The 27,501-nt window shown below is 36.6% G+C and overlaps 1 protein-coding gene across 1 annotated transcript in view; it reads right to left on the reverse strand.

Moving 5' to 3' along the window:
* COG5 (component of oligomeric golgi complex 5) overlaps positions 1 to 27,501 on the reverse strand; it is a 273,181-nt gene that overhangs the window by 222,650 nt on the left and 23,030 nt on the right. Inside the window, exon 6 of the mRNA XM_082632836.1 lies at positions 16,742 to 16,862. Within this exon, the coding sequence (XP_082488962.1) occupies positions 16,742 to 16,862 (121 nt within the window). The remainder of the gene's footprint in view (positions 1 to 16,741; positions 16,863 to 27,501) is intronic.

Here is a 27,501-nt window from a genome sequence, read left to right on the forward strand (position 1 = left end):
GAAAAAACAAAAAAGATGTCATTTTTGTACACATAAGAGTAGAACACACGACCACAGATGATGATGTATAACCAATGTCACCTTCAGAATATATAAATTCATCCTTTAGTTCTATTTCTAAAGAAAGAAGGATAAGAGGAAAGCAATATTGGAGGGACCTACTATATGCTAGGCAAGGTTGAAAACAATCTATAATTTTGTCTCATTAAATCTACCCAACAATCTTTTGAAATCTGAGAGAGAATTTACCTTGTCGATATTCACACAGTTGGCAGGAGCGATGCAAATGGGATTTAAATCAAGTTCTAGATGGCTTCAAAGCCTATGTTCTCCTGTCTCTTAATCACAAACTACATAGCAGGAACAATTACATTATTTTATGGTATAATTTTATGACATTTTGAAGTCTCTAAAATGTTAATAAAGTGAATATTACTTTGATGAAAGAAAGGTTTGTGAATACTGTGCTGTTCTAGTTATTACATTAAAATAACTAGCCTGCAAGTGCCCATTCAACAAAATTTGTTCATAAATCATTTATCCTCAGTACAAGTCTTCCCAGCTACTCCTTTTCAGTTTTTATTTTCATTGCTACATTTTAGCACACTCCAGAATATCAATTTCATTACTTTGTTTTAGGTAGAAAGTCTCCACATCAATTAGATGGCTGTTCTTAAGTATCCCCAAACCTTATTTTAAAAAAAAACAAGCAATACCTTCTCTCTCTCCTCCACCCTCTGTCCAGCAATTACCACTGTTCAGTATTTATGGAGAAGACCAAGCCGAATTTCTCAGAACACAGTTTAAAAACAAACAAGATTTTGAACTACTAACCTTACTAGGAAATTCTATGAAAAATGTCCTGTTCACATTTTTCTTCCTGTATTGAGATCCTGACTAAACATTATTCTTATTTCTGTTAGAAGTTAAGTAACTATGGCTCATAACCAGGCTCCATCACATGCCTATAACCAGATCTGGAATAACATCCTACAAGTATCCCGAAGACCAAGAATGAACTTTATTAATCAGCATAACTCTAAAACAGAAACAGTCTTAGAGACAAGCACACAGTAGGGTTCTAAAACGTATGTATCAGCAGAGAATTGACTACGTAAACCTGATTAGAATAAAAAGTAGTTTTCTTTTACTCGCAAATTATTTACCTGTAAAACCTTAAATTGGCCTGAGGCCATTATTTGTTTCTTAAGAGCAACAGGGGAAAAAATGTGTAATTAGCCATGATATCAGAAGAGTATGCAGGATATTTTATAAGCCCTATCCCATTACAGCTGTTTACTTAAAAACATCAGTTAATATTTCCTATCTGTGTGTAAAAAAGGTACGTTTCCTGCCAATAAAAAGACATATAACTCTGGCACTTTCCTCTTGAGGAGAAGCAGGACACATTAAAACACTGTGTGTGTGTATTTTATTTTGTTTTGACCCTAACGTCTTTCTAGGGCAGAACTTTACAGATCAGCCATTCTCTTTCCTCCAAAACACAAAGAATCCTCCTTCCATGTAGCTGATACGGTACAGATGCATTTGTTTCTTATTTGCTGCTAGAACAAATTACCACAGACTTAGAGGTCTGAAAGCTACAACTTTATTATCTTCCAGTTTTGGAGTTTAGAAGTCCAAAATGAGTCACAGTGGGCTAAAATCAAGGTGTTGGCATAGCTGCATTCCTTTCTGGAAGTTCTAAGGGAGATGCCATCTCCTTGCTCATTCAATTTGTTAGCGGACTTTAATTCCTTCAGGTTGTAGCACTGAGGTCCCCATTTCCTTGCTGCCTGTGAGCTGGGGACAGTTCCCAGCTACTAAAGGACCTCTGCATGTCCATGAGTCCCTTCCTTTATCTTCACAGCCATCAATGGCAGGCTAAGTACTTTCACACTTCAAATCTCTCCTGCCTCTTCTACCACTGCAGCTCTCTGGCTCACTCTTCTGCCTTCCTCTTTCACTTTTATAAACTCAAGTATTTAGAATGGTCCCATCTGGATAATCCAGACTAATCTCCGATCTCAAGGTCCATAACCTTAATCACATTTGTGAAGTCCCTTCTGCCACATAAGGTAATATATTCAAAGGTTCCAGTGACTAAGATGAGAATATCCTTGAGGGGGCGCATTATTGTGCTTACCATACAACACCACATGCTGAGCTGCACTGACTTGAAGCGAGGAACAAAAGAGCATGTCACCACCTTTTGGCTAAAGAAGAAAAGTTCTTAGGATAAAATAGAGTTCAAAATGCTAAGCAATCTTCATCAAATACTACCACTATCAGAGAATCCATCAATTTAAGTAGACGTTATCATTAAATCCTTACTTTTTTTTTTTTTTTTTTTTTTGTGGTACGCGGGCCTCTCACTGTTGTGGCCTCTCCCGTTGCGGAGCACAGGCTCCGGACGCGCAAGCTCAGCAGCCGTGGCTCACGGGCCCAGCCGCTCCGCGGCACGTGGGATCTTCCTGGACTGGGGCACGAACACACGTCCCCTGCATGAGCAGGCGGACTCTCAACCACTGCGCCACCAGGGAAGCCCCTTACTTCTTTTTACATGGAAAAACACCTAAATATATTAACAACTTACTCAAAGCTAACTATATTTCTCACTGGAAAATAGCACTGGTTTCTACCATTAAGCTCTCTCTCTGTTCACTTTCTTTATGTTCCACAAATCTTTATCTGGAAGAAAGCTTCTCACAAAGCTAAAGACACACTGGAAGACACACAGGCTGAGATGAAGTCTTCTGAAAACCATGACACTTTTTATATCACAGAAACAAAAATGAATTTGTTAGAATGGTAATAAGACCCATGAGTGCCAGACAACCAGCCAGAATCTTAGAATCCCCATATTAAATATACCTGAAGACTAAAGAAAGGGTGTTGCTGCTTTAAGCTACTTTTGGCAAAGAGAAAGAATAACTTCTATGGGTATAATTTTTCTGTTGCTCTTCTAAGTAAATGAAAGACTTGCCTTAGAGAACAGAAGAACAGAGAGAAAAAAGATCCCATAAAACTGATTTTAGTCTTTAAGTAAAAATTTCCACAAAATGTCATCCTTCCAAAACAAAGTAATAACTTTTAATACTAGTAGACTCCAAAAGGCAAAGTAATGATAAAGTACCTTGGCAAATTTATTGTTCTAAGTCTGTAAGGTTACTTAGACTCTATGAAACATTCTTGTATCCACTGATTCTTTGGGAATACAGAGATTTTATATATATAAAATTCAAGTCTGCACTGAACATTACCTCTAATCATATTTAAAAACTAAAATTACTTTGGAATCTCAACCTACAGAAATTTTTATCAAAGCGATTCAAATTTACAATGCTCATTTGATTTTATGGACTTTGAGTGCATATGCACAAAAGGCAAATACAAATTATTTTAGTCTAGTTTCCACTAATGGCAGAGTAAATTGGTCAAGCATAATTTCCTGCAGATAATTTCTAAACCTAGATAAGCCATTTTAAAGAACACACTTATTTGAAGGCCCTGGAAAGTGATCAAAGGCAGGAACATACGGAAGGAAGGGTTACATTTGAAATACATAAATTGCAGTGGGTAAGGATTCCAAGTTTGTGGGTTTTTTGCCTAAGGGCACTGACCACCATTACTGCCATCAACTCCCATTCTAATGCCCACAGTTCTTGCAGCAGAAAAATACAGATTTACAGTCCAGAGATGGTAGAGAACACGAATTAAGACAGAGTAACTAAAAATTTAGAAAGAAAAATCCTAAAAAGAATAGAGCCACAGCAGGAGCAAGACCCAAATCCCTGGCTTACCATTAAAATACATACATGGGGGAGAAGGGAGGATCCAGGAGGAGGGGGAGAAGGGAGGATCCAGGAGGATGGGGAAAAGCAAGCAAAAGTCAGATGGGTGTCTACCCTTAAAAGACTGGCAAGCCATGTGAGTTTACTGCTTTTTTTAGACTGATGGTTTTCCCCAAACAGTACAGAGCTCAAGCAGCAGAAAGTTGGGGCCTTACTATAACTTGAGGTGTCACAGGACAGAGCTCAGAGCTGAAAGAGCAACTGGGAATTTAGGAAGGAAACTCTAAAGGAAAAAAAGATACACAAAACCTGAGGCCCATGATCTTAGTATCAACTCTGACAAAATTCTTGGTGACATCTAAACTACAGAGGTACAGGGCTGATCTATCAGGTACCAGGTTACTAAAGCAATAGCTATAAGCCAGAAGAACTGAGCAGAGATGAAGACCACACAGTACAGGGGAAAGAATGTGTAGCTTGAGATCAGACAAGTTAACTGCCAGCTGGAACAATAACAACAAAAAACAATCCTCAGAGAACACAGTAGAATCTCAGATAACAAATATATTATCCACAATGTCCAGTTTTCAACCAAAAATTACTCCGTATGTTGGATCAACAGTACAGAATAGAGAGCCCAGAAATAAACCCATACACCTACCTTCGACAAAGGTGGCAAGAATACACAATGGAAAAAAGACAGTCTCTTCAGCAAGTGGTTTGGAAAAGCTGGACAGCCACATGTAAATCAATGAAGTTAGAACACACCCTTATACCATATACAGAAATAAGACCAAAATGGCTTAAAGACTTAAATATAAGACACTACACCATAAAACTCCTAGAAGAGAACACAGGCAAAACATTCTCTAACATAATTCGTATCAATGTTTTCTTAGGTCAGTCTCCCAACGCAACAGAAATAAAAGCAAAAATAAACAAGTGGGACATAATCAAATTTATAAGCTTCTGCATAGCAAAGGAAACCATAAACAAAACAAAAAGACAACCTATGGATTGGGAGAAAATATTTGCAAACAATGTGACCGACAAGGGCTTAATTTCCAAAATATACAAACAGCTCATACAACTCAAAAACAAAAAAACAAACAACCCGCTCAAACAATGGGCAGAAGACCTAAATAGACAATTTTCCAAAGAAGACATACAGATGGCCAACAGGCACATGAAAAGATGCTCAACCTTGCTAATTATTAGAGAAATGCAAATCAAAACTACAATGAGGTATCACCTCACACCGGTCAGAATGGCCATCATTAAAAAGCCTACAAATAACAAATGCGGGAGAGGGTGTGGAGAAAAGGGAACCCTTATACACCGTTGGTGGGAATGTAAGTTAGTAACAGCCACTATGGAGAACAGTATGGAGGTTCCTTAAAAAACTATAATAGAGTTACCATAGGATCCAGCAAATCCCACTCCTGGGTATATATCCGGAGAAAACTATAATTCAAAAAAGATAAATGCACCCCAATGTTCACAGCAGCACTATTTACAATAGCTGAGACATGGAAGCAAACTAAATGTCCATTGACAGATGAATGGATAAAGAAGATGTGGTATATAGATACTGTGGAATACTACTTGGTAAAAAAGAATGAAATAATGCCATTTGCAGCAACATGGATGGACCTAAAGGATACCATACTAAGTGAAGTAAATCAGAAAGAGAAAGACAAATGCCATATGATACTTATATGCAGAATCTAAAATATGACACAAATGAACTTATTTATGAAACAGAAACAAACTCACAGACAGAAAACAAACTTATAGTGCCTGAAGAGGAAAGAAGTGGGGGAGGGATAAATTAGGAGTTTGGGATTAGCAGATACAAACTACGTACTATATATAAAATAAATAAACAACAAAGTCCTACTATATAGCACAGGGAACCATAGTCAGAATCCTGTAATAAACCGTAACAGAAAAGAATATTAAAAGGAATGTGTATATATAACTGAATCACTTCTCTGCACACCAGAAACTAACACAATATTGTAAATCAACTATACTTCAATAAAAAATTATTCCACATGCAAAGAAACAGATGTACATAACCCATACTCATGAAAAAAAAAATTTTAAAGGCAGATCAAAGAGACTGACTCTGCAAGTGGGCTCATACAAGGGATTTAGTAGACAATGACTTCAAAACAGCTAATATTTCACCTGAAGTAATTCAACATAGCACTAAGTAGATTGTGCTAAATTAAAGATGCATGTTGTAATCCCTAGGAATTCCTACAAAAATAAGACAAACTTATAGCTAAAAAGTTCATAGACAAAATAAAATGGAATACACAGAACTATCTTATTAACACAAAAGAAAACAAGAAATTCCAACAAAGAAAAGCCTAGGACCAGATGGCTTCACTAGTGAATTCTACCAGACATCTAAAGAAGAATAAATACCAAAAACTTCTCAAACTGTTCCAAAAATTGAAGAGAAGAGAACACTTCCTAACTCATTCTATTAGGTCAGCATTACCCTAATATCAAAACCAGACAGAGACACTACAAGAAAAGAAAACTGCAAGCCAATATCTCTTATAAATAAAGATGCAGGAATTCCCTGGCAGTCCAGTGATTAAGATTGCATGCTTTTACTGCCAAGGGCGCAGGTTCGATCCCTAGTCGGGGAACTAAGACCCTGCAAGCCATGCAGCAGAGCCAAAAAAACCCATATATATGTATGCAAAAATCCTCAACAACATACTAACAAACTGAATTCAACAGCATATTAAAAGGATTATAGACTGTGACCTAGTGGGATTTATCCCTGGAATACAAGCATAGGTCAACATACAAAAATCAAAGCAAGAGGCCACATTAATAGAATGAAGAGGGAAAAAAACCACATGGTCATCTTGATGCAGAAAAAACATCTGACAAAATTCAACACCCTTTTGCAATAAAAACACTAAGTAAATTAGAAATACAAGAGAATTTCCTCAGCATAATAACAGTCATACATGAAAAACACACAGCTAACAACATACTCAATGATTAAAGACTGAATGCTTTTCCCTAAGATCAGGAACAAGGTAAGGATGTCCGCTTTCACCACTTCTATTCAGCAAAGTACTGAAAGTTCTAGCCTGCACAAACAGGCAAGAAAAATAAATCAAAGGCATTCAAAGTGGAAAGGAAGAAGTAAAATTATTTCTGTTCACAGATGACAAGATCTTACATGTAGAAAACCCTAAAGACCACACCCACACACACACACACACACACACAGCTAAAAAATGAATTCAGCCAAGTTGCAGGACACAAAATCAACAACACACAAAAATCAGTTGTATTTCTATATACTAGCAATGAACAATTCAAAAATAAAGAAAACAATTCCATTTACAAAAGTATTATAAAGAATAAAATACTTAGGAATAAACTTAATTAAGGAGGCTGAAAGCCTTGTGCACTGAAAACTATAAAAGACTGCCAAAAGAAATTAAAGATCTAAATAAATGGAAAGACATCTGTGTTCATGAACTAAAAGTCTTAATACTTTAAGGTGACAATACCACCCAAAATGATCTACAGACATAATACAATCCCTATAAAAATCCCAAAGGCGTTTTTTTACAGAAATAGAAAAACTCATCATAAAATTCATATGGAATTTCGAGGGATACTGAATAGTCAAAACACTTTTGAAAAAGAAGAACAAAGTTGGAAGACTTGATCTTCTGAATTTTGAAACTTACAACAAAGCTTTAGTTATCAAAACAGTATGGTACCAGCATAATGATACATATTCCATACACCAATGGAAGAGAAGACAAAGCCCAGAAATAAAGAGTTACATAAATGGTCAATTAAATTTTGACAATGGTGCCAAGTCCATTCAGCGGAGAAAGGATAATGTTTTGAACAAACAACATGAGGAAAACTGGATACCCACATGCAAAAAGCATGAAGCTAGATCCCACCTTACACCACATATAAAAATTAACTCAAAATGGATCAAAGATCTAAATTGAAGAGCCAAAACTACAGAACTCTTAGAAGAAAACAAGGGGGAAATCTTCACTGAGCTAGATTTGGCAACCGTTTCTTAAGTATTATACCAAAAGCACAGAGAACAAAAGAAAAATTGGATAAACTGGACTTCATCAAAATAAAAAATTCTCCATCAAAGGATACTATCAAGAGAGTGGAAAGACAACTCACAGAACGGGAGAAAATATTTGTGGGAAAAAATATTTTAGCTGACAAGGACCAGTATCCAGAATATATTTAGAACTCAACAACAAAAAACAAACGACTCAGCTTTTAAAATGGATAAAAGGCTTAAAAACCATTTCACCAAATAAGATATAAAATGGTCAATAAGTAGTACATGAAAACATGTTCAACATCACCAGTCTTTAGGAAAATGCAAATCGAAACTGTAAGATATTACCTTCACACTTATTAGGGTGACAATTATTTTAAAAAACAAAAAGGAAAATAACAGGGATTGATGAAGATGTGGAGAAATTCAAATTCTAGTGCACTGTTGGTGGGAATAGGAAAGGGGCAGCTACGGTGGAATACTGTTTGGCAGATCCTTAAACTGTTAAACACAGAATTACCATATGACCCAGAAATTCCACACCTAGATATATACCCTAAAGAACTGTAAACAAGGACTCAAACAGACACTTGAACACCAATGTTCATAGCAGCATTATATATAAAAGCCTTTTCAAAAAGTGGAAACTAGCCAAGTGTCTATCAAGAGATGAATAAACAAAAAGTGATATACAATGTAGTATTATTCAGCCATAAAAAATGGAATGAAGTGCTGATACAGGCTACAACATAGATGAACCTTGAAAACATTATGCTAAGTGAAATAAGCCAGACACAAAAGGACAAATACTGTATTATTCCACTTACATTAAGTACCTAAAATAGGCAAATTCATAGAGACAAAAAGTAGAACAGAGGTTACCAAGGATTGGGGAAACAGGAAAATGGGGAGTTATTGGTTGATGAATACAGAGTTCCTCTTTGGGATATGATGGAAAGGTTCTGGAAATAGTGTTGAGGGTGACACAACACTGTGGATGTACTTAATAACACTGTATTTTACACTTAAAAATGGTTTACGAAAAAAGGACAAAAAAAAAGCAGGAAAGAAAGACAGGAACAAAAGAAAAAAGATGATAAAAATAGAATATAGCAAAATGGCAAACTTAATCCAACCATATCAATAATGAGTAAAAATATATATGAACACTCCAAACAAAAGGAAACTGAAATTATAAAAGAACAGATAATAAAGCAAGACTCAAGAACACTCTATCTACAAAGAAATAGACTTTAAATGCAAATTCAAGATAGCTACAGTAATCAAAATATAAAGATATGTGAAATAAGGACAGACACATAGATAAATGGAACAGAATAGAGTTCAAAAATACACCTACAGTTATAGAGTCAATTGATTTTCTAAAAAAGTCCCAAGGTAATTCAGTGGAGAGAGGAAGGTCTTTTCAACAAATGGTACTGGATCAATTAGATATCTTCATGGAAAAAAATAAGCTTCAACCTTTCCCTTGCATTATATCAAAAAGTACCCTGACATGAATCATAGACCTTAACACAAAAATTAAAACTTCCAGAAAAAAATGTAGAAGAAATGAAATCCAAGAAAGAGCAAAATGAAATCTCTAGTAACCAAAAGTTTGTGCTGGAGGTGGGGGGACTGACTCAGAGAGGCACAAGACAACTTTTGGGGGGTCACCATTGACCTCTGAATATATTCCTAGTTGTGACAATAAAACTGTAACATCAGCATTATCTTCCAATTAGATATGGTAGAAAAACACATTTCTGATTTATTGAAACAGATTTCAAGTCCCTAACACAGAAATTTTTGAAAATGACTAATACTGCATCCTGTTTTACTGAACATGTCTCTCAAAAGATCATGCCTGCCTACCTGCCCTGTTGTTTACATGGTATTAAAATGTAAAGTTCTATAACTATACTTATAATCATAAATTTACATTGAACCCTTTTAACTTAGCCTATAGCCAATTTCAATCTACTAAACCAAAGACTGATAAAAACTGTTTAACATATTTAGAATTTTTATACATAAAGTAATCAAGTATAATGGCAATAAAAAGTAAAACAGCCCATCTAATGTTCCCCCAAAATATTAGACTTAGAGACTCAAAGCTGTAATTTACTAGAAGTAGGCTGACACCATTTTTTAGGAACAATGAATAAAATAACCAGTAAAAAGTCAATACAATAAGAAGCCTGTATTTGGAGCACTGTTTATATTCATTTAAGATACACTGCAATTTTTAAAACTTACATGTACTGGAATGGAAAAGAGTAGTACTGGCTTAAGCATCCAAATAGAAAATAAAGCCCTTAGAACCGAAAAATTGAAAATTTGATACATTACTAGTTTGGAGAACCTTACACTAAATTAAATGATGAATGGTCCAGCAGGGGGTGACAAATAGTAAGGTAAACTACAGACCTTCAATAAACATTACCTGACCATATGGAATAAAATATATACCCAAAAATACTACTGTAACTTTGAAATGTATGAAAAATAATATACTAAAGTTTACAAAAAGTAAGCTGCTTGCTTTTGTCTGGATATTAATCCTCATTTTCTGACACTATGTGATGAAAGATAAAACCAAAAATATACGATCATAAATGCTGTATGGGTATTATGTGTTAAATATAAATTTGGATAACATTAAGTTCAATTAGTTTAATAAAAAAAAGAGGGTTTGTGGGTGTGTAATTTTAATATGCTTATGTCTCCACAACTGGCAATCCCATACCTAAGCATAAACCCATTATTCTGAATTTGAGAACAGCATCACCCTGACCTGGTGGTAGCTGAATCCAGTCACATATATAAGTAATTTAGAGACTATCTAAATCAAACATAGGTACTGAAGATGTTTATCATCATATATGATTACACTGTAGGTTTAAAAAGGCATACTGAATTTGCTACGCTGAAGTTGTCACAAAAACCTATGTATGTTTTAAATGCATTTAAGATGTCATCTCAACCTAGAGATTATCATACTAAGTGAAGTAAGTCAGAAAGAGAAAGACAGATACCATATGATATCATTTATATGTGGAATCTAAAATATGACACAAATGAACTTAGTTATGAAACAGAAAATGACTCACAGACATAGAAAACAAACTTATGGTTACCAAAGGGGAAAGGGGGTGGGGGAGGGACAAATTGGGAGTTTGGGATTAGCAGATACAAACTACTATATATAAAATAGATAAACAATAAAGGTCCTACTGTGCATAGCACAGGGAACTATATTCAATATCCTGCAATAAACCATAATGGAAAAGAATATTAAAAAGAATATATATATATATATATATATATACACACACACACATATATACATGTAACTGAATCACTTTGCTGTATACCAGAAACTAACACAACGTTGTAAATCAACTATACTTCAATTAAAAAAGAAGTCATCTCAGACCTAATTTAATACTGGAAACGGTTACATGCCATATTTACAAATTTTCCTATCAATAAACAATTTTTAAAAGCTTGAAATAGTAAAATTTTCTAAAATGTTCACCAACTACATCATCTTACAGACATCTCAAAAAAAATTCATGGGCCTCCCTGGTGGCGCAGTGGTTGAGAGTCCGCCTGCCGATGCAGGGGATATGGGTTCGTGCCCCGGTCTGGGAGGATCCCATATGCCGCGGAGCGGCTGGGCCCGTGAGCCATGGCCGCTGGGCCTGCGCATCTGCTCCGCAACGGGGGAGGCCACAACAGTGAGAGGCCCGCATACCGCAAAAAAAAAAAAAAAAAATTCATTAGTTCCTTAATTATCAATCACCTATTACGTGGCAAAGATTATGTAAATCATACTTTTTCCCACCTGTGCATAAGTCAAAAATGTTTGCATATAAGTATTGTTTTATCAGATTGAGATAATATCAGTTACAATAAGAACATTAGTGGATAAAACAAACTTAGACTATCCCTTCCTTCTATAAAAAGTACTTCATAAAATGCTTCTATGATAAATTTGAAAAATATTTTCGCATGATACATGGTGTTAATGTATCACCATATATCATCAGAAAACATTTTGTTGCAGCTTAGCAACAAAATTATAAAACTCAGAGGACAGACCATACACAGTAAAAATTAATGGAAGATATACTTTTTTTTTTGTCGCACCACACAACATAAAATACATTCACTATATATAAACCATGGTATAACTTAAATGTGATTTAAGTGTATCATCTTAACTAATGCTCAAAAAATGTTACAAATTTGTAGTAAGGCCCATCTAAATTTTCATCTAGTGCCAAGACTTTTCTTGAAAAAAAACCATAAATCAATGTGATATAATTTAATCCTGAAATCTGTACTATGTAGTTTTATTTTTTAATCATACATAATATGCATGAAAATTACACATAAGTTTGCACTAAAAAAATTCTGCTTATTCTGTCAATAAGACACCAGTATGATTTCAATTTTTACTTCCCTAATGCCTAATGATGCTGAGTATCATATATGCATATTTGCCATTCACATATATTCTTTGGTGAAGTGTCTGTTCAAATCTTTTGCCTATTTTTTAATTGGGTTGTTTGTGTTCTTACCAATGTTGAAAGTTTTTTATATATTCTGGAAGCAAGTCCTTTATCAAATATATACTTTGCAAACATTTTCTGTCTGTGGCTTGCTTGTCTTTTCATTCTTCTAGCAGCATTGCTCACAGAAGTTTTAAATTTTGATAATATCTAATTTACCAATTTGTGTGTGGCGGGGAGAATTGTGCTTTGGGTTATATATCTAAGAAATCATTTTCTAATTCAGAGACATAAAAATGTTCTCCTACGTTTCCCTTAATAAGTTCTATAGTTTTAGGTTTTATATTTAGGACTATGATCCATTTTCAGTTTTCTTTTTTTCTTATATGAAGTAAGGTATAAAAACAAGTTCACTGTTATACATATGGATATCCAATTTCCCCAGTACCATCTGTTGCAAAGACTATCTTTTCTCCACTAAATGTGTCAAAAATCCGTTGTTCTTACATGTGTGTATCTATTTCTGGGCTCTCTATTCCATTCCATTGACCTATTTGTCTATCTTTTTGTCTGGATTAGTATAAGTCATTGTAACAGGTCTTCAAATCAGGTATGGTTAATGCTCCAACTGTGCCTGTTTTTTGGGGTTTTTTTTAAGTTTTGGCTATTCTAGATCCTTTGCATTTCCATATGAATTTTAAAATCAGTTTGTCAATTTTTAATAAAAGCCTGCTGGGATGCAGGTTGTAACTGTGCTGAATCTATACAAATGAATTTAGGGAAAATGGGCATATTAATAAACACTATAAAGTCTTCCAATTCACAGACAATGTCTATTTACTTATTTAGGTCTTCTTTAATTGTCCTCAACAATGTTTTCTAGTTGTCAGTATACAACTGTGTATCTTCTGTCAAATTCAATTCTAAGTAGTTCATATTTTCAATGCTATTATAAGTGGTATTTTTGAATTTCAACTTCCAATTGCTTGTTAATATTATACAGAAATAAAGGGAATTCCCTGGCAGACCAGTGGTTAGGACTCCACACTTCCACTGCACGGGGCATGAGTTCGATCCCTGGTTGGGGAACTAAGATTCCCACAAGCCACGCGGCACAGCCAAAAACAAAAAAAAGAAAAAAAAAGAAATAAAACTAATTTTTGCATATTGATCATATATTCTGAAATCTTGCTAAACTCCTGTATTAGTTCTACAAACTTTTTTTGTAGTTTTGTGAACTCAAAACAAGATACTACTACACACCTATTAGAATGGCTAAAATTAAGATGACTGACTATAACGAGTGTTGACAAGGATGCAGAAAAAGTGCAGTTTTCATACACTTCAGGTAGAACACCTGGGCAACTCCTTTCAAAGTTAAACATACATCTACTATATGATCTGGCCATTCCGTATCTACATATTTATCAAAGAGAAATGAAAGCATATGTACATAAAAATACCTGTATATGAATGTTCATAACAGCTTGATTTGTAATAGCCAAAAACTAGGAACAACTCAAATATCAATCAACAGGTGAATGAATAAACCAACTGTGGGATACCCATATACTGGAAAACTACTCAGCAATGAAACGGAATGAGCTATTGATACACACAACATAGATGAATCTCAAAATAATTAAGCTGACTGAAAGAAGCCAAACAAAAACACAAACTGTATGATTCCATTTACATAAAGTTCATTAAAATGCCAACCAATCTATAGTGATAGAAAGCAGATCCATAAATGCCTGAGGAGGGATTACCAAGGGGCATAAGGAAACTTTTGGGCAGTGATAGTTATGTTCACTATCTTAATATTGGTGATGGTTTCATGTCAAAACTTGCCAAACTGTACGTTTTCAATATGTTGCAGTTTACTGTATATCGCTTAGACCTCAATTTTTAAAAAAAGAAAAGGTACCAGCATAATTGTCACTAGGCACCAGAATATACTTTTTAAATTGATATATAACTTTAAAGTGATATATAATTCACAAAGCATAAAATTCAACCTTTTAAAGCATACAATTCAGAGGCTTTTTTGTATATGGACAAGGTTGTGCAACAATCACCACTATTTAACTGCACAACATTTTCACCACTCTAAAGAGTGGTATCCATTAGCAGTCACTGACATTCCCCTCCAAGTCCCTCAGAATATAATTAACTTTCAGATGACAATGTATTTCATCTGGTCACTACTTTTCAAGCCTCAAGACCTTTCAAGTTTGAGAGATTGGTTTTCAGTTAATCTCAGGGGTCTGCTACTCTTCATCATTTTATTCTTTCTAACGAGAGCCAGAACCATACAGATATAGACGCTGATAATTTCAGAGATGCTCCAATCATAGAAACAGCATTTAGTGTACATGTGTAACTGTAATACTGATTACCAAATTATTACTTTTATTAAAACACTAATTCCAAATGTAGAAACTTTATCTCCCTCTTGGCTTCTCCTTATTATCAATGCCAGGACTGGCCAAGACTGAACCACAGTGGTGAATGATGAAGACATGATGCCTTTGAAATTTCTGAATAGCACATAATCTGCAAAGCTTTAAAAATTTAAATTAACACAATCCATTTTGAGATAACTCCACAATTTACTATACTTTCTCAACAACTTGTCAGCGTTTAACATTTATAAAACTTTGGGAAAAGCCAAAGCCTCATTGGAAGGATAATGAGTTTATACTCCGCACTGTACCAACATAGAACATTATGATTAATAATTGTGCCTTTTTAAGAAATGAAACTGAGTTATTTGTAGTGAGGTGGATGGACCTAGAGTCTGTCACACAGAGTGAAGTAAGTCAGAAAGAGAAAAACAAACACCATATGCTAACACATATATGGAATCTAAAAAAAGAATGGTTCTGATGAACCTAGGCGGAGGACAGGAATAAAGACGCAGATGTAGAGAGTGGACTTGAGGACACGGGGAGGGGGAAGGGTAAGTTAGGATGAAGTGAGAGAGTGACACTGACATATATACACTGCCAAATGTAAAACAGATAGCTAGTGGGAAGCATCTGCATAGCACAGGGAGATCAGCTTGGTGCTTTGTGACCACCTAGAGGTGTGGGATAAGGAGGGTGGGAGGGAGACGCAAGAGGGAGGGGATATGGGGATATACGTATACATAGAGTTAATTCACTTTGTTATACAGCAGAAACTAACACAACACTGTCAAGCAATTATACTCCAATAAAGATGTTAAAATAAATAATAAAATAATTGTGCCTTTTTAAAAAAAAGAAGATATCACCATTTGCATTACAGCATCTGTTATTTCTAGGAGAGATGACAATCAAAATCTAGCAACTTTTTATTATGGAAGAGTATCAGTGATGACAAGTATACATAATAAACTTCGGAATAATTTGTGTTTGTTTTTAATGATTCTATTATTCAAGAATTTACTTTTTGGAGCACAGAAATTAAATATGATAAAGCAAAAAACAACAGCTGATACTAAGATTTTTACACTTCTATATTTAGCACATATTGTGAAAAAACAGTGAAGCATTACTCACTGCTTTAAAATTAACTTTTTATATGATATATTCCAAGCACACTAAATCACAAGTTCAATATACTCCCATGATGTGCCTAAGCAACATATTTCAGCATTATAAATTGAAATGTTGTTGAAGCATACTTTGTGAAGGATATTACATTTCCTTAGTCAAAAGAGGAAATAAGCATTACAGTAGGACTATGTAATTGAAATATCAAAGGAAAATTCAAAAAGAACATGTAATGCACATCTTTGATGCTCTTTTGGCATAACTACTTTCAAAGCACGTTACTAAGCGTTAGGAGACTGGATATAATCAAAGACCTTCTGAACCTAAAAAGGTACAAATTCCACTAAACACATCCACTTCAGAAAAATTACTGGGTACCCAATGAAAAGAAGAAAACCGCAAAGCCTCATTAAAATGCAGGTGTTAGGTAGTTCTTTAAGCACTTGGTAGGTATTCAAAATTTTGCCTGAAAAATTACGAACTGCTTCATCATGGACCTTGCACCTTGTCAGTACTCAAAGCTGTGACTGCCACACCCTTGAATGTCAAGAGGCTGCTCTAAATGTTTAAGAAAAGAATGGCGAATGAAGAAATGAATTCAGCAGATCTTGTAGGCACCATGCCAACATGAGACTTGTCACCTAAAAAACAGCATTGCTCCTGGACATTTCTCCTAGGGAAATGAAAACTTAAGTTCACATAAGACCTGTATACAAATATTAAAGTAGCTCAATTTATAATCACCAAAAACTTGAAACAACCAAATTTCCTTCAACCAGTGAATCAATAAACAAAAGGACTTACCAAGCTCACTGAGACTCTGAGCAGCTTTTGTTATCTCTCTACTGCCCCCCTGCAGTTGTCCCTGGAGTCTCTTACTGAGATACAAGATGCGAATGATTCTCCGAAGCAAATCACAGGCAACCTGTGCAAAATGTTAAATAAGTAAAGTCAATCCACGAAGTTTTATGACTATGTGAATCTGTCTCTTCTTTCCAGATGCTAAAAATTCACTCATGTATTTTTTGTTTTCCACCAATCAGAAATCTAAATGATCACAAGTCTTAAAAAGCAGCATTTTACAATAAGCTCCAATCGATCCCAAAGAGAATTTGGGATTGAGGTGCTATGAAACCTAAGCACTTTTCTCCTCAGTCGTAGACCAGTTTTCTTCTCTAGGCCAGTGGCTCTCAGTCTTGACTTCATATTAAATTCAAGTGTGTAGGGGGACTTCCCAGGTGGTCCAATGGTAAAGAATCCGTCTTTCAACACAGGGGACGCCAGTTGGATCCCTCGTCAGGGAACTAAGATCCCACATGGCATGGGGAAACTAAGCCCGCGTGCCACAACTAGAGAGAGAAAACCCGCACACCACAACTACAGAGAGAAGCCCGAGCACCACAACTAGAGAGAAGCCTGCGCGATGAAACTAAAGATCCCGCATGCCCCAACTAAGACCCGACGCGGCCAAAAAAATAAAGAAAAAAAAAATTCAAGTGTGTAAGTTCAAAGAGTTCCAATGCCCGAGCAAGACAGAGCCCTGACCAATTAAAGCAGAATCAGTATTTCTTTTAATATCCTCATGCAGTCCCTGTGTGTGGCCAAGGTTGATAACCACTGTGCTAGGGCTGCTTAGCTTCCTACTACTGTTTCCTATTGTTTCCAGCCCTAGTTTCTCTTTCCTAAGTCCCTAGGGGAACAGACTTAAAATGCCCAGTTTCACTAGATCTTAGAGAATAAGCATGCCCTTACTGATATTTCCTAATTTTTTTATCATTAATAACAAATTGTAAAAGATAAAGTTATTAAAACAAACCAAAAAACCCTATCATTTTTATGTCACCTCTATTCCCTTTTTTGTTACCAGATCCAATAGTGGGTCTTAACCTATCCAAAAGACTAAGACATGAAATAAAGATGTGTGTATTTCAAGACACTTTATTACAGAGGCAATCCAGGGCGATTGCCTGGGGAGAATGAAAAGGGAGACTGATGGAGTAACGCATATATAGTGAGCTTCAGCTTCAGTGGTGATAATAAAGAAAAGAGACAGTCTATGCTGCTGCATCACCACCATCTTTGAATGGCCCTGAAGCTGGTTGAGAAGCAAGAACATCTCCCATGTAAGGAGGAAAATCCTAACTGGTAGCATAAGAATTAAAAGCCCTAGGAAGACAGGGTCCCTGAGGCTTCAACTATAAACATTTTTTCTGAATGAAATACACATACACCTCAGAGCCACACACAGCCACACTCATGCACACACAACATACACAAACATATAATCAAATACACACTTACAAACATATGTATATCAAAGGCAGCTAAGTATTAAACATGTTTACTTTTTACTGACTGCTTTTCTGAGTAACTGTAGTCTGAAGTACTTAAAATAATAAAAGAATGTCAAATAAGAATTTCTCCCTGTAAACTGGAAGACTTAGGCATCTTAATCTTTAATTAAATTTTATTTATTTTCTGAATAGATACTAGAAGCATACGATTCAAAATTCAAAAGATTAGAAGATAAAAAGTCATCCTCATATTTTTATGTCTCAACTGTGCACTCACCAAAAACAACCACTGTTATCAGTTTCTTGCTTGTTAGAATTATATTTTTAGATGTACCATTTGGAATGTAGAATCCCAAGCAATCATTCCTCTTGGATTCTAAATACATCATGAGGAGAAGTAACAGATCTAATCACCAAGAACTGTACTTCCAGAATTCCCAGTACCTACCCAATAAAGGATATGCCCTCAAACATGAAAGCTTCGAGCTTATTTCTAATGCTTTTCTGTTTAACCATACTTAATCTGTCACCAAGTCTTACTGATTATTCTTCTGTGGCATAACACAATGGCTATTTTACCTCTATTCCTACAAGCATCACCCTAATTCAAATATTTATCACCTTCACCTTAACACTGTGGTCTCCTGGCTAGCTTTCCAGTCTCTTACTGAAATCCATCTTGCCAGATTTACCTTCTTAGAAACAGTTTTCAGCACTCGACCCACTTTTTCATAAACCTCAGTGGCTCTCTACTAACAGATCATGTTAAATCATCTTAGAATAGCATTTAATAAAATCCTCAGTTGGGCTTCCCTGGTGGCACAGTGGATAAGAATCTGCCTGCCAATGCAGGAGACACAGGTTCAATCCCTGGTCTGGGAAGATCCCACAGGCTGTGGATCAACTAAGCCCATGCGCCACAACCACTGAGCCTGCATGCCATAACTACTGAAGCCCGCGCGCTTAGAGCCCGCGCACTGCAACAATGAGAAGCCCCCACTCGCTGCAACTAAGACCCAACGCAGCCAAAACTAAATAAATAAATTTATATATTAAAAAAAAACCTCAGTCAACATGTCTTAGATAATCTGTAAGGCAGCAACTCTCACCATTTCCTAATATAGTTGCTTCCACTCCAATCAATTTCCCTTTCTTCCTTATTTTTCATTTCAGACTTTTATTATCAAATATATTATTCAGCACTAAAAAGAAATGATCTATCAAGCCATGAAAAGACACAGAGGAATCTTAAATGCATTTTACTAAGGGAAAGAGGCAATGTGAAAAGGCTACATACTATATGATTCCAACTATATCACATTCTGGAAAAGACACAACTATGGAGACAGTAAACAGATCAGCGGTTGCCGGGAGTTGGGGGGATGAAGAGTCAGAGTACAGAGGATGTTTAGGGCACTGAAAATACTCCATATGATACTATAATGATGGATATATATCATTATACATTTTTCAAAACCCACAGAATGTACACCAAGAGTGAACTATGGACTTTGATAATGATGTGTCAATGTAAGTTCATCCACTGCAACAAATGTGCCACTCTGGTGGCAGATGCTGATTAAGGGGGAGGCTATGCATGTGTGGGGCAAGGAATATATGGGAAATCTGTATCTTCGTCTCAATTCTGCAGTGAATCTAAACTGCTCTAAAAAATTAAGTCTTTAAAAATATAGATTTAGATATTACAAATACAGAAAATTACATACAGAAATTATAGCAAGGGCTTCCCTGGTGGCACAGTAGTTAAGAATCCGCCTGCCAATGCAAAGGACACGGGTTAGAGCCCTGGTCCGGGAAGATCCCACATGCCTTGGAGCAGCTAAGCCTGTGCGCCACAACTACTGAGCCTGTGCTCTAGAGCCCGTGCTCCACAACAAGAGGAGCCACAGCAATGAGAAGCCCACACACCACAATGAAGAGTAGCCCCTGCTCATCGCAACTAGAGAAAGCCCACATGCAGCAACCAATATGCAACGCAGTCAAAAATAAGAAAAAGAAAGAAAGAAAGAAAAGAAAGGAAGGAAGGAAGGAAGGAAGGGAGGAAGGGAGGGAGGGAGGGAGGGAGGGAGGGAGGGAGGAAGGAAGGAAGGAAGGAAGGAAGAAATTATAGCTAAATGAACTTGGAACTACCATGCAGATCAGGAAACAAAACCATGTCTGCCACTACAGAAGCCCTCCATGTACCCACTACCAATCACGACACCCTCCAGCCATCCTTCCTACTCCCCCAGCCTAACCAAGAGAGACACCATCCTGGCTTTTGTGGTAATCACTTCCTTAGTTTCATTTATGGCTTTATCACTGAAGTATATATACCTAAATGCTGTAGTTTAATTTTGCCCTTTTTATTTTTATTTTTTTAACTTTATTTTTTGCCTGCCTTGGGTCTTCGTTGCTGCGTGCAGGCTTTCTCTAGCTGTGGCAAGCAGGGGTTACTCTTCGTTGCAGTGCGCAGGCTTCTAATTGTGGTGGCTTCTCTTGCTGCAGAACGTGGGCTCTAGGTGCGCAGGCTTCAGTAGTTGCAGCACATGGGCTTCAGTAGTGGCGGCATGTGGGCTTAGTAGTTGTGGCACAAGGGCTCAGTAGTTGTGGCTCGTGGGCTCTACAGCGCAGGCTCAGTAGTTGTGGTACACAGGCTTAGTTGCTCCGTGGCATGTGGGATCTTCCCAGACCAGCGATTGAACCTGTGTCCCCTGCATTGGCAGGCAGATTCTTAACCACTGCGCCACCAGGGAAGTCCTAATTTTGCCCTTTTTAAATCTAAATGGGTTCCTTTAGCACCTCTTTTTTTTCCTTTGCAATCTGTTGAATATATGGGATCATCTGTCCTATACAGTTTGCCACAGACTGGTTTTAGTTGATTGCCTTCCCCTAGTTTAACAAGTCCCTCTGTCTTCTACATTCCTTATACCTTAGTAGATGGATGTAGGCAGCTTCATCAGATACAGGTTTAATATTCTGGGCAAATTTATTCATTAGGTAGTAGTGTATTTATAACATATGTATGATTCTCTGTGTTGTTAGCAGCCACTGATACTCAATGTCAAAATCTATTAAAACATAATGAATACAAAATGGTGATACTCTAGTTATGTCATTTTGCCTTTATTTGCTAGCTTATAAAACATCTCTATGAGAACAAACTTTACCTCATCTATATTAGTTTACCCAGTGGTACTGTTCATACAGAATAGTAAGAATAAACACCAGATTCTTTCCACTGGTTTATCAGTTTTCAAAACTAAGGAATGCTTTCCTAATAGCCACCAAAGATGAACAATTAGTTCATTGTTTTGGATATCATTATGAACTCATAGATTTAAACATAATATAAGATGCCAATCCATTGTATCTCTTATCCTTATAGATGCTCACATTGTCCCATTTTTGGCCAGTCGGAGCTTCTGAGGGTGATCACCTGTACTGATTTGCCTGACACTGAGAGGTTTCCTGGGACATGGGACTTGCACTGCTAAAACTGACACAGTTGGTCACCCCAGGGCCTCTCCAAGTTGGCTCCTGAAGGCTTTTATCATGACTCTAGTTAATAGTTATTGATACTTGCCTTCGTATATGGTATAAAAATATTCCAGGATCATTTTGCATATTTCATGCCCAGATCTGGGATCAAAGATTTATCAAAGAATCCCTGATTTCTTTTAGAAGTCAGCAGCATTTGAAGACCATATTCTGGGAACTAGGTTTCTCATTTCTGAGACTTTTTGGTAGACATAGTTAGGAAATGTCAAAATTAAAATATCACATAAATATTCATTTGCTTGATTCCACAATACACATAAAACAGTCTCAGATTAACATTATACATACACATATGTATAAAAATATATACATACAATGTATATACCATTTTAAGATAAAATTAAAATATCTCATGAGTTCATACTGATAATTACACTTAAAAATCAGGAGCACAGGGTGTTTACCTAATCTTCTAACTTACATCTATAAATTATTTCTTCCACACAGAGACTCCTGGCTCCAGAGACATAACAGATAACAGAATTAGAGTATTTAAAATTATTCATTTGCTGTGCTACACAATACAAACAAAACATTACCTGAATTCAAAACCAACACCACAGGGCTTCCCGGGTGGCAGAGGGTTAAGAACCCGTCTGCCAATGTCGGGGACACGGGTTGAGCCCTGGTCTGGGAAAATCCCACATGCCGAGGAACAACTAAGCCCGTGCGCCACAACTACTGAGCCTGCACTCTAGAGGCCGCAAGCCACAACTACTGAGCATGCGTGCCACAACTACTGAAGCCCAAGCGCCTAGAGCCCATGCTCCACAACAAGAGAGGCCACCACAATGAGAAGCCCATGCACCACAATGAAGAGCAGCCCCCGCTTGCCACAACTGGAGAAAGCCTGCGCACAGCAACAAAAACCAAAAATGCAGCCAAAAAAACCCAATACTACAAACACAAATATGACAGCTGAAGACAGTTTAAAAGAACTGTTCTGCACATACTCTGCCACAATGTTCTACAGTTGAATTTTATCTCTGTCAAAACATACAGCCGTTACACACTACTTTATCTCCCTCATTTAATCCTAGTTCTAATGCTCATCACTACTTTTTACTTTGCTGTTTCTCTACTCATTTTGATTGTCTCAAGTACATTGTCTACCACATTCCTAAAGAAGGGGTCATAGGAGCAAAAGTCCCTGGATTCTATGAGGATGGCTGTCTCTGTACGTCAAAATCAGTTTGGCTGCTGCATCAATTATCTTTTGCTGCCTAAGAAACCAGCCCAAAATGTAGTGATTTTAAATGATTTGTTCTTCCTCACAATTCTGTGAGTCAGGAATTTGGGCAGAGTTCAAGTGCTCCACGTGGTATCCCTGGGATTACTCACTCTGCTGCACTCAGCTAACACGAGGCTTCGCTCCCATGTCTGGTTGCCTCAGTGCTTCTCTACCTATCATCTACTCACAGCCAGCATGGGCTTCTCCACAGCATGACAGTCTCACAATGGCTGGACTTCTGACATGGACAGTGGCTTTCCCAGAGCAGAAACGAAAGCTGCTATGCCCCCTGAGCGCCAGCCCCCAGACTAGCCCAGCATCACTTACACCAGCAGGCTCCTCGGGTTTTGCTATCTTAGTTGCTCCATGTGTCTTCACAGAGTTTAGGAACACTGGCGACTCATGCTGCTGGTGTTACCTTTCTTCTTCCTTCCTTCCTAATATATTCCCTTGTTTGGTGGATAATTATAAAGCCAGTAAACTAAGTCACCACCCCATAGAACAATGTAGATAAAATTATTTGATATCATATCAACCGAAAACTAAAAGGGACCCTACAAAAGTATACGATGAAAACCACATACATGTACAACACAAACATAAAAAAAAAGAGAAAAGGTTTTATGAACCATTTCTTCCTTCCACTTTCCAACATTTTCTCAAACTTTCTTACTCATATAGTTTCAGTTAAAAAACTAAATTAAGAACTTCAAATTGAAGAGAGCAGACAGCAGAAGCAAGAAGAACTACAATCCTGCAGCCTGTGGAACAAAACCCACATTCACAGAAAGAGAGACAAGATGAAAAGGCAGAGAGCTATGTACCAGATGAAGCAACAAGATAAAAACCCAGAAGAACAACTAAATGAAGTGCAGATATGCAACCTTCCAGAAAAGGAATTCAGAATAACAATAGTGAAGACGATTCAGGGCCTCGCAAAAAGAATGGACGCAAAGATAGAGAAGATGCAAGAAATGTTTAACAAAGACCTAGAAGAATTAAAGAACAAACAAACAGAGATGAACAATACAATGACTGAAATGAAAACTACACTAGAAGGAATCAATAGCAGAATAACTGACGCAGAAGAACGGATAAGTGACCTGGAAGACAGAATGGTGGAATTAACTGCTGCGGAACAGAATGAAGAAAAAAGAATGAAAAGAGGGGCTTAAGAAAGTTTAAAAAGTTTAAAGTTTAAAAACTCATTTTCTTATATAATGTTGAAGTTTTAAAAATTTAAATATTCTATGTAAGGGATAATAAGCTCTTAAAAATTTCTTTCTGAAAAACTCTGAGGCAGTTCATAAGCAAACAATGTTACTAAAAAGAGCTAAGATAGAGATGATTCTTGGGGTGATAATTAAATTCAACTCCTGTATTCATGTATATAAATGAAGTCAGAAGCTTCTGCTCAAAGAAAGAAAAGGCTTTCTGCAAAGAGAGTGAAATGGGGATAAAAAGCAAAAGAAATTAAATGTAGAACTACTTTCTTCTAATTGAGGATACAATCATAGGGATTTTACGTTCAAGGCAAAAACAACTTCATAGCTATTTCTTTCTTGCTTTCTTATACAACATGGATTTAAATGAATTAAGACCTTAAAGAATAAAAGGTTAAACAGAAACATTAAAGTTTCCCCAAAGTTTAAAATGGAAATGTCTAGCCAAAGTGAACAGAATAAAAATGGTTAAAACATAAATAAACTTCCAAAGAGCCCTTAGACTTCAAAGCAGTTTGAATGGCAACAAATTTCTAAGATGAACTTCCTTCCTAAAGGTAAGACTGCATATAAGTCAATTCAGGAAGAATTAAATACTGGCAATAAAGATATCAAAGTGTACCTAGACATTTTTCTTTTTCTTTTCTCTCCCTTCCTTTATAATAATTTGACCAAAGTTATTCAACTTAGTTGCCCCTATACAGTAGTGTAATACTTTTTACAATAAGAGTATAGAAAATTAGGGCTAATATTAGGGCTAAAATTAATAATATTTAACAACAATAATATATATAAAAAGTGTTTATCTTAAACACAAACAATCCTGACCTCTCACGCTTACATAACCATAAAAAATAAAAGCATTCAAAAAAGAAACTATCACAGCTTCATAGAATCGCAGCATTATAGAGCTGGAAGAGAATTCACACAGATCCAGTCCAAACCTTCACAGTAAAAAGATACTAAACCACCATGACCTCAACAACAAAAATGGTAATTATGTAAAGTGAAATATGTGTTACTAACCTCCTTGTTGTAATCATTTCACAGTATATACATGTACCAAATTATCACATTATACATCTTAAATGTACATGTTATATGTCAACTATATCTCAAAGCTGGAAAAAAGATAACTAAAGTTTGTTCATGACCATGCAGCTAGAGGGATGAAGAGTGAAGTCAGGTCTCATAACTCCTAGTCCAGTGCTTTCATCTATGCTTCATCAACCTGGATTTGATTTTAATTTTTCTACCTACAAGCAAGTTTCTGAAAAACAGGAACTGTATTTTCTACTTTTTTACGAATCAAAAGCACAGAATACTAAATTTAGAGAAAGAAATTCTGTTTTATCTTAACACTGCTGCATAATGGCTATATGAACTTCAGCAAGTAACTCTTAGAACCTCAGTTTACTCACGCATAACAGGATGAGATATGTAACTTCTAAACATAATTATTGAATTAGAATACTTGAAAATTTTCATACATTTTAAAGGCCCACATACACATGAAAAAAAATTTTTTATCCTGAATACATACCTACCTAGGTGGTAAAAATAAATAAGATTCTTAAAACTTACTGTCAAAAGATTGTAGTAAACAAAGGCGAAAAAAAGAAGTTCATGAGGGCTTCCCTGGTGGCGCAGTGGTTGAGAGTCCGCCTGCCGATGCAGGGGACACGGGTTCGTGCCCCGGTCTGGGAGGATCCCGCGTGCTGCGGAGCGGCTGGGCCCGTGAGCCATGGCCGCTGAGCCTGCGCGTCTGGAGCCTGTGCTCCGCAACGGGAGACGCCGCAACAGTGAGAGGCCCGCGTACCACAAAAAAAAAAAAGAAGTTCATGATTCTGACATGTTTAAGATCTGGAGTTGAACGCAAAGAAGTGAACTTAAATTAAATGTTTAATTTAACAAATTAAATTTTAATTTATTGCTTAAAATTAAGCAATAATCTATAATCAAAACATCGTGTGAAGCACATGAAGACTAATTCCTGAACAGTTCTGCTAATAAAAACACTATGTCTTCATATACAAAAATATTTTAAAGTTTACTAAACTAAAAGTTAATTTCCATCTATGTCCAAAAGACTAAAATGTTTTATAAAATTTCATTTTATTAGAGAGAAGTCTGTAAAGAAGATATAAGCAGCATAATCACTTTTCTTAGTTAATACCATCCTTATATATTAGTCTATTCTTTCGTAAGAAAAAAGAATTCCAGGGGCTTCCCTGGTGGCGCAATCGTTGAGAATCTGCCTGCCAATGCAGGGGACACGGGTTTGAGCCCTGGTCTGGGAAGATCCCACATGCCGTGGAGCAACTGGGCCCATGAGCCACAACTACTGAGCCTGCACGTCTGGAGCGTGTGCTCCGCAACAAGAGAGGCCGCGACAGTGAGAGGCCCAAGCACCGCGATGAAGAGTGGCCCCCGCTCGCCGCAACTAGAGAAAGCCCTCGCACAGAAACGGAGACCCAACACGGCCAAAAATAAATTCATTAATTAATTTTAAAAATAATTTAAAAAGTCAAAATACTGCAAAAAAAAAAAAAAGAAGTGCAGTTAACTTAAGGCCACGATTTTTAGTACAAAATGAAAAAGTTACTCTCGAAAGTAATATTTAAATCCCAACTTAACTATGGAAGTAATGTTTTAACGTATATTTTAGCCTAAGAGTAAAACATTGGCTCCAACGCTCTGAGCAGCACTTGCAGTACCCACACCCTTTCTTCAGGAGAGCAGCTTGGGCAGCTCCTTATATGTGGTCCATGGGATTCCGGGTCATATGACCTTGTGACCTTAGCCACAGCTGACTAGATCAGGGAAACAATGCCAGCTCAATGCCATGCCACAGAGTCTATCACCAGTGACCTATGACACTGTCTCGCACAAGAACTGCCCAAAACTGTTACAAACAGACACTGTTCTCTTTAGGAAAGTGGGTGTACAGGATAGAGCAGAAGCCTTGAGACAAAAAAAGCAAGAGTGAAACAAGGAGCAAGTGAAAAGGAGAATGAGGGTTAATCCATAGTGGCAGTAAGAAAAAGTAGCAGACAGAGATGCAGGACCTGAGTTAAAGGAAAGGGTGATTGTTAGGATATTATTGTAGGCCGAGCCATATTCCACTGTCCCACAGTACCTCTTTGACTGTTAAGACAGGTTTCTATGTATCCTCACTGCTCCACATACCCTTAAGTGGTTATCTCTGAAATAACCTGTATCTCTCATCCTTCTGAAAAAGACTGACATTCAAAC

Source organism: Mesoplodon mirus (genome assembly GCF_964341445.2).
Source record: "Mesoplodon mirus genome assembly, chromosome: 9".
Classification (NCBI taxonomy): Eukaryota; Metazoa; Chordata; class Mammalia; order Artiodactyla; family Ziphiidae; genus Mesoplodon; species Mesoplodon mirus.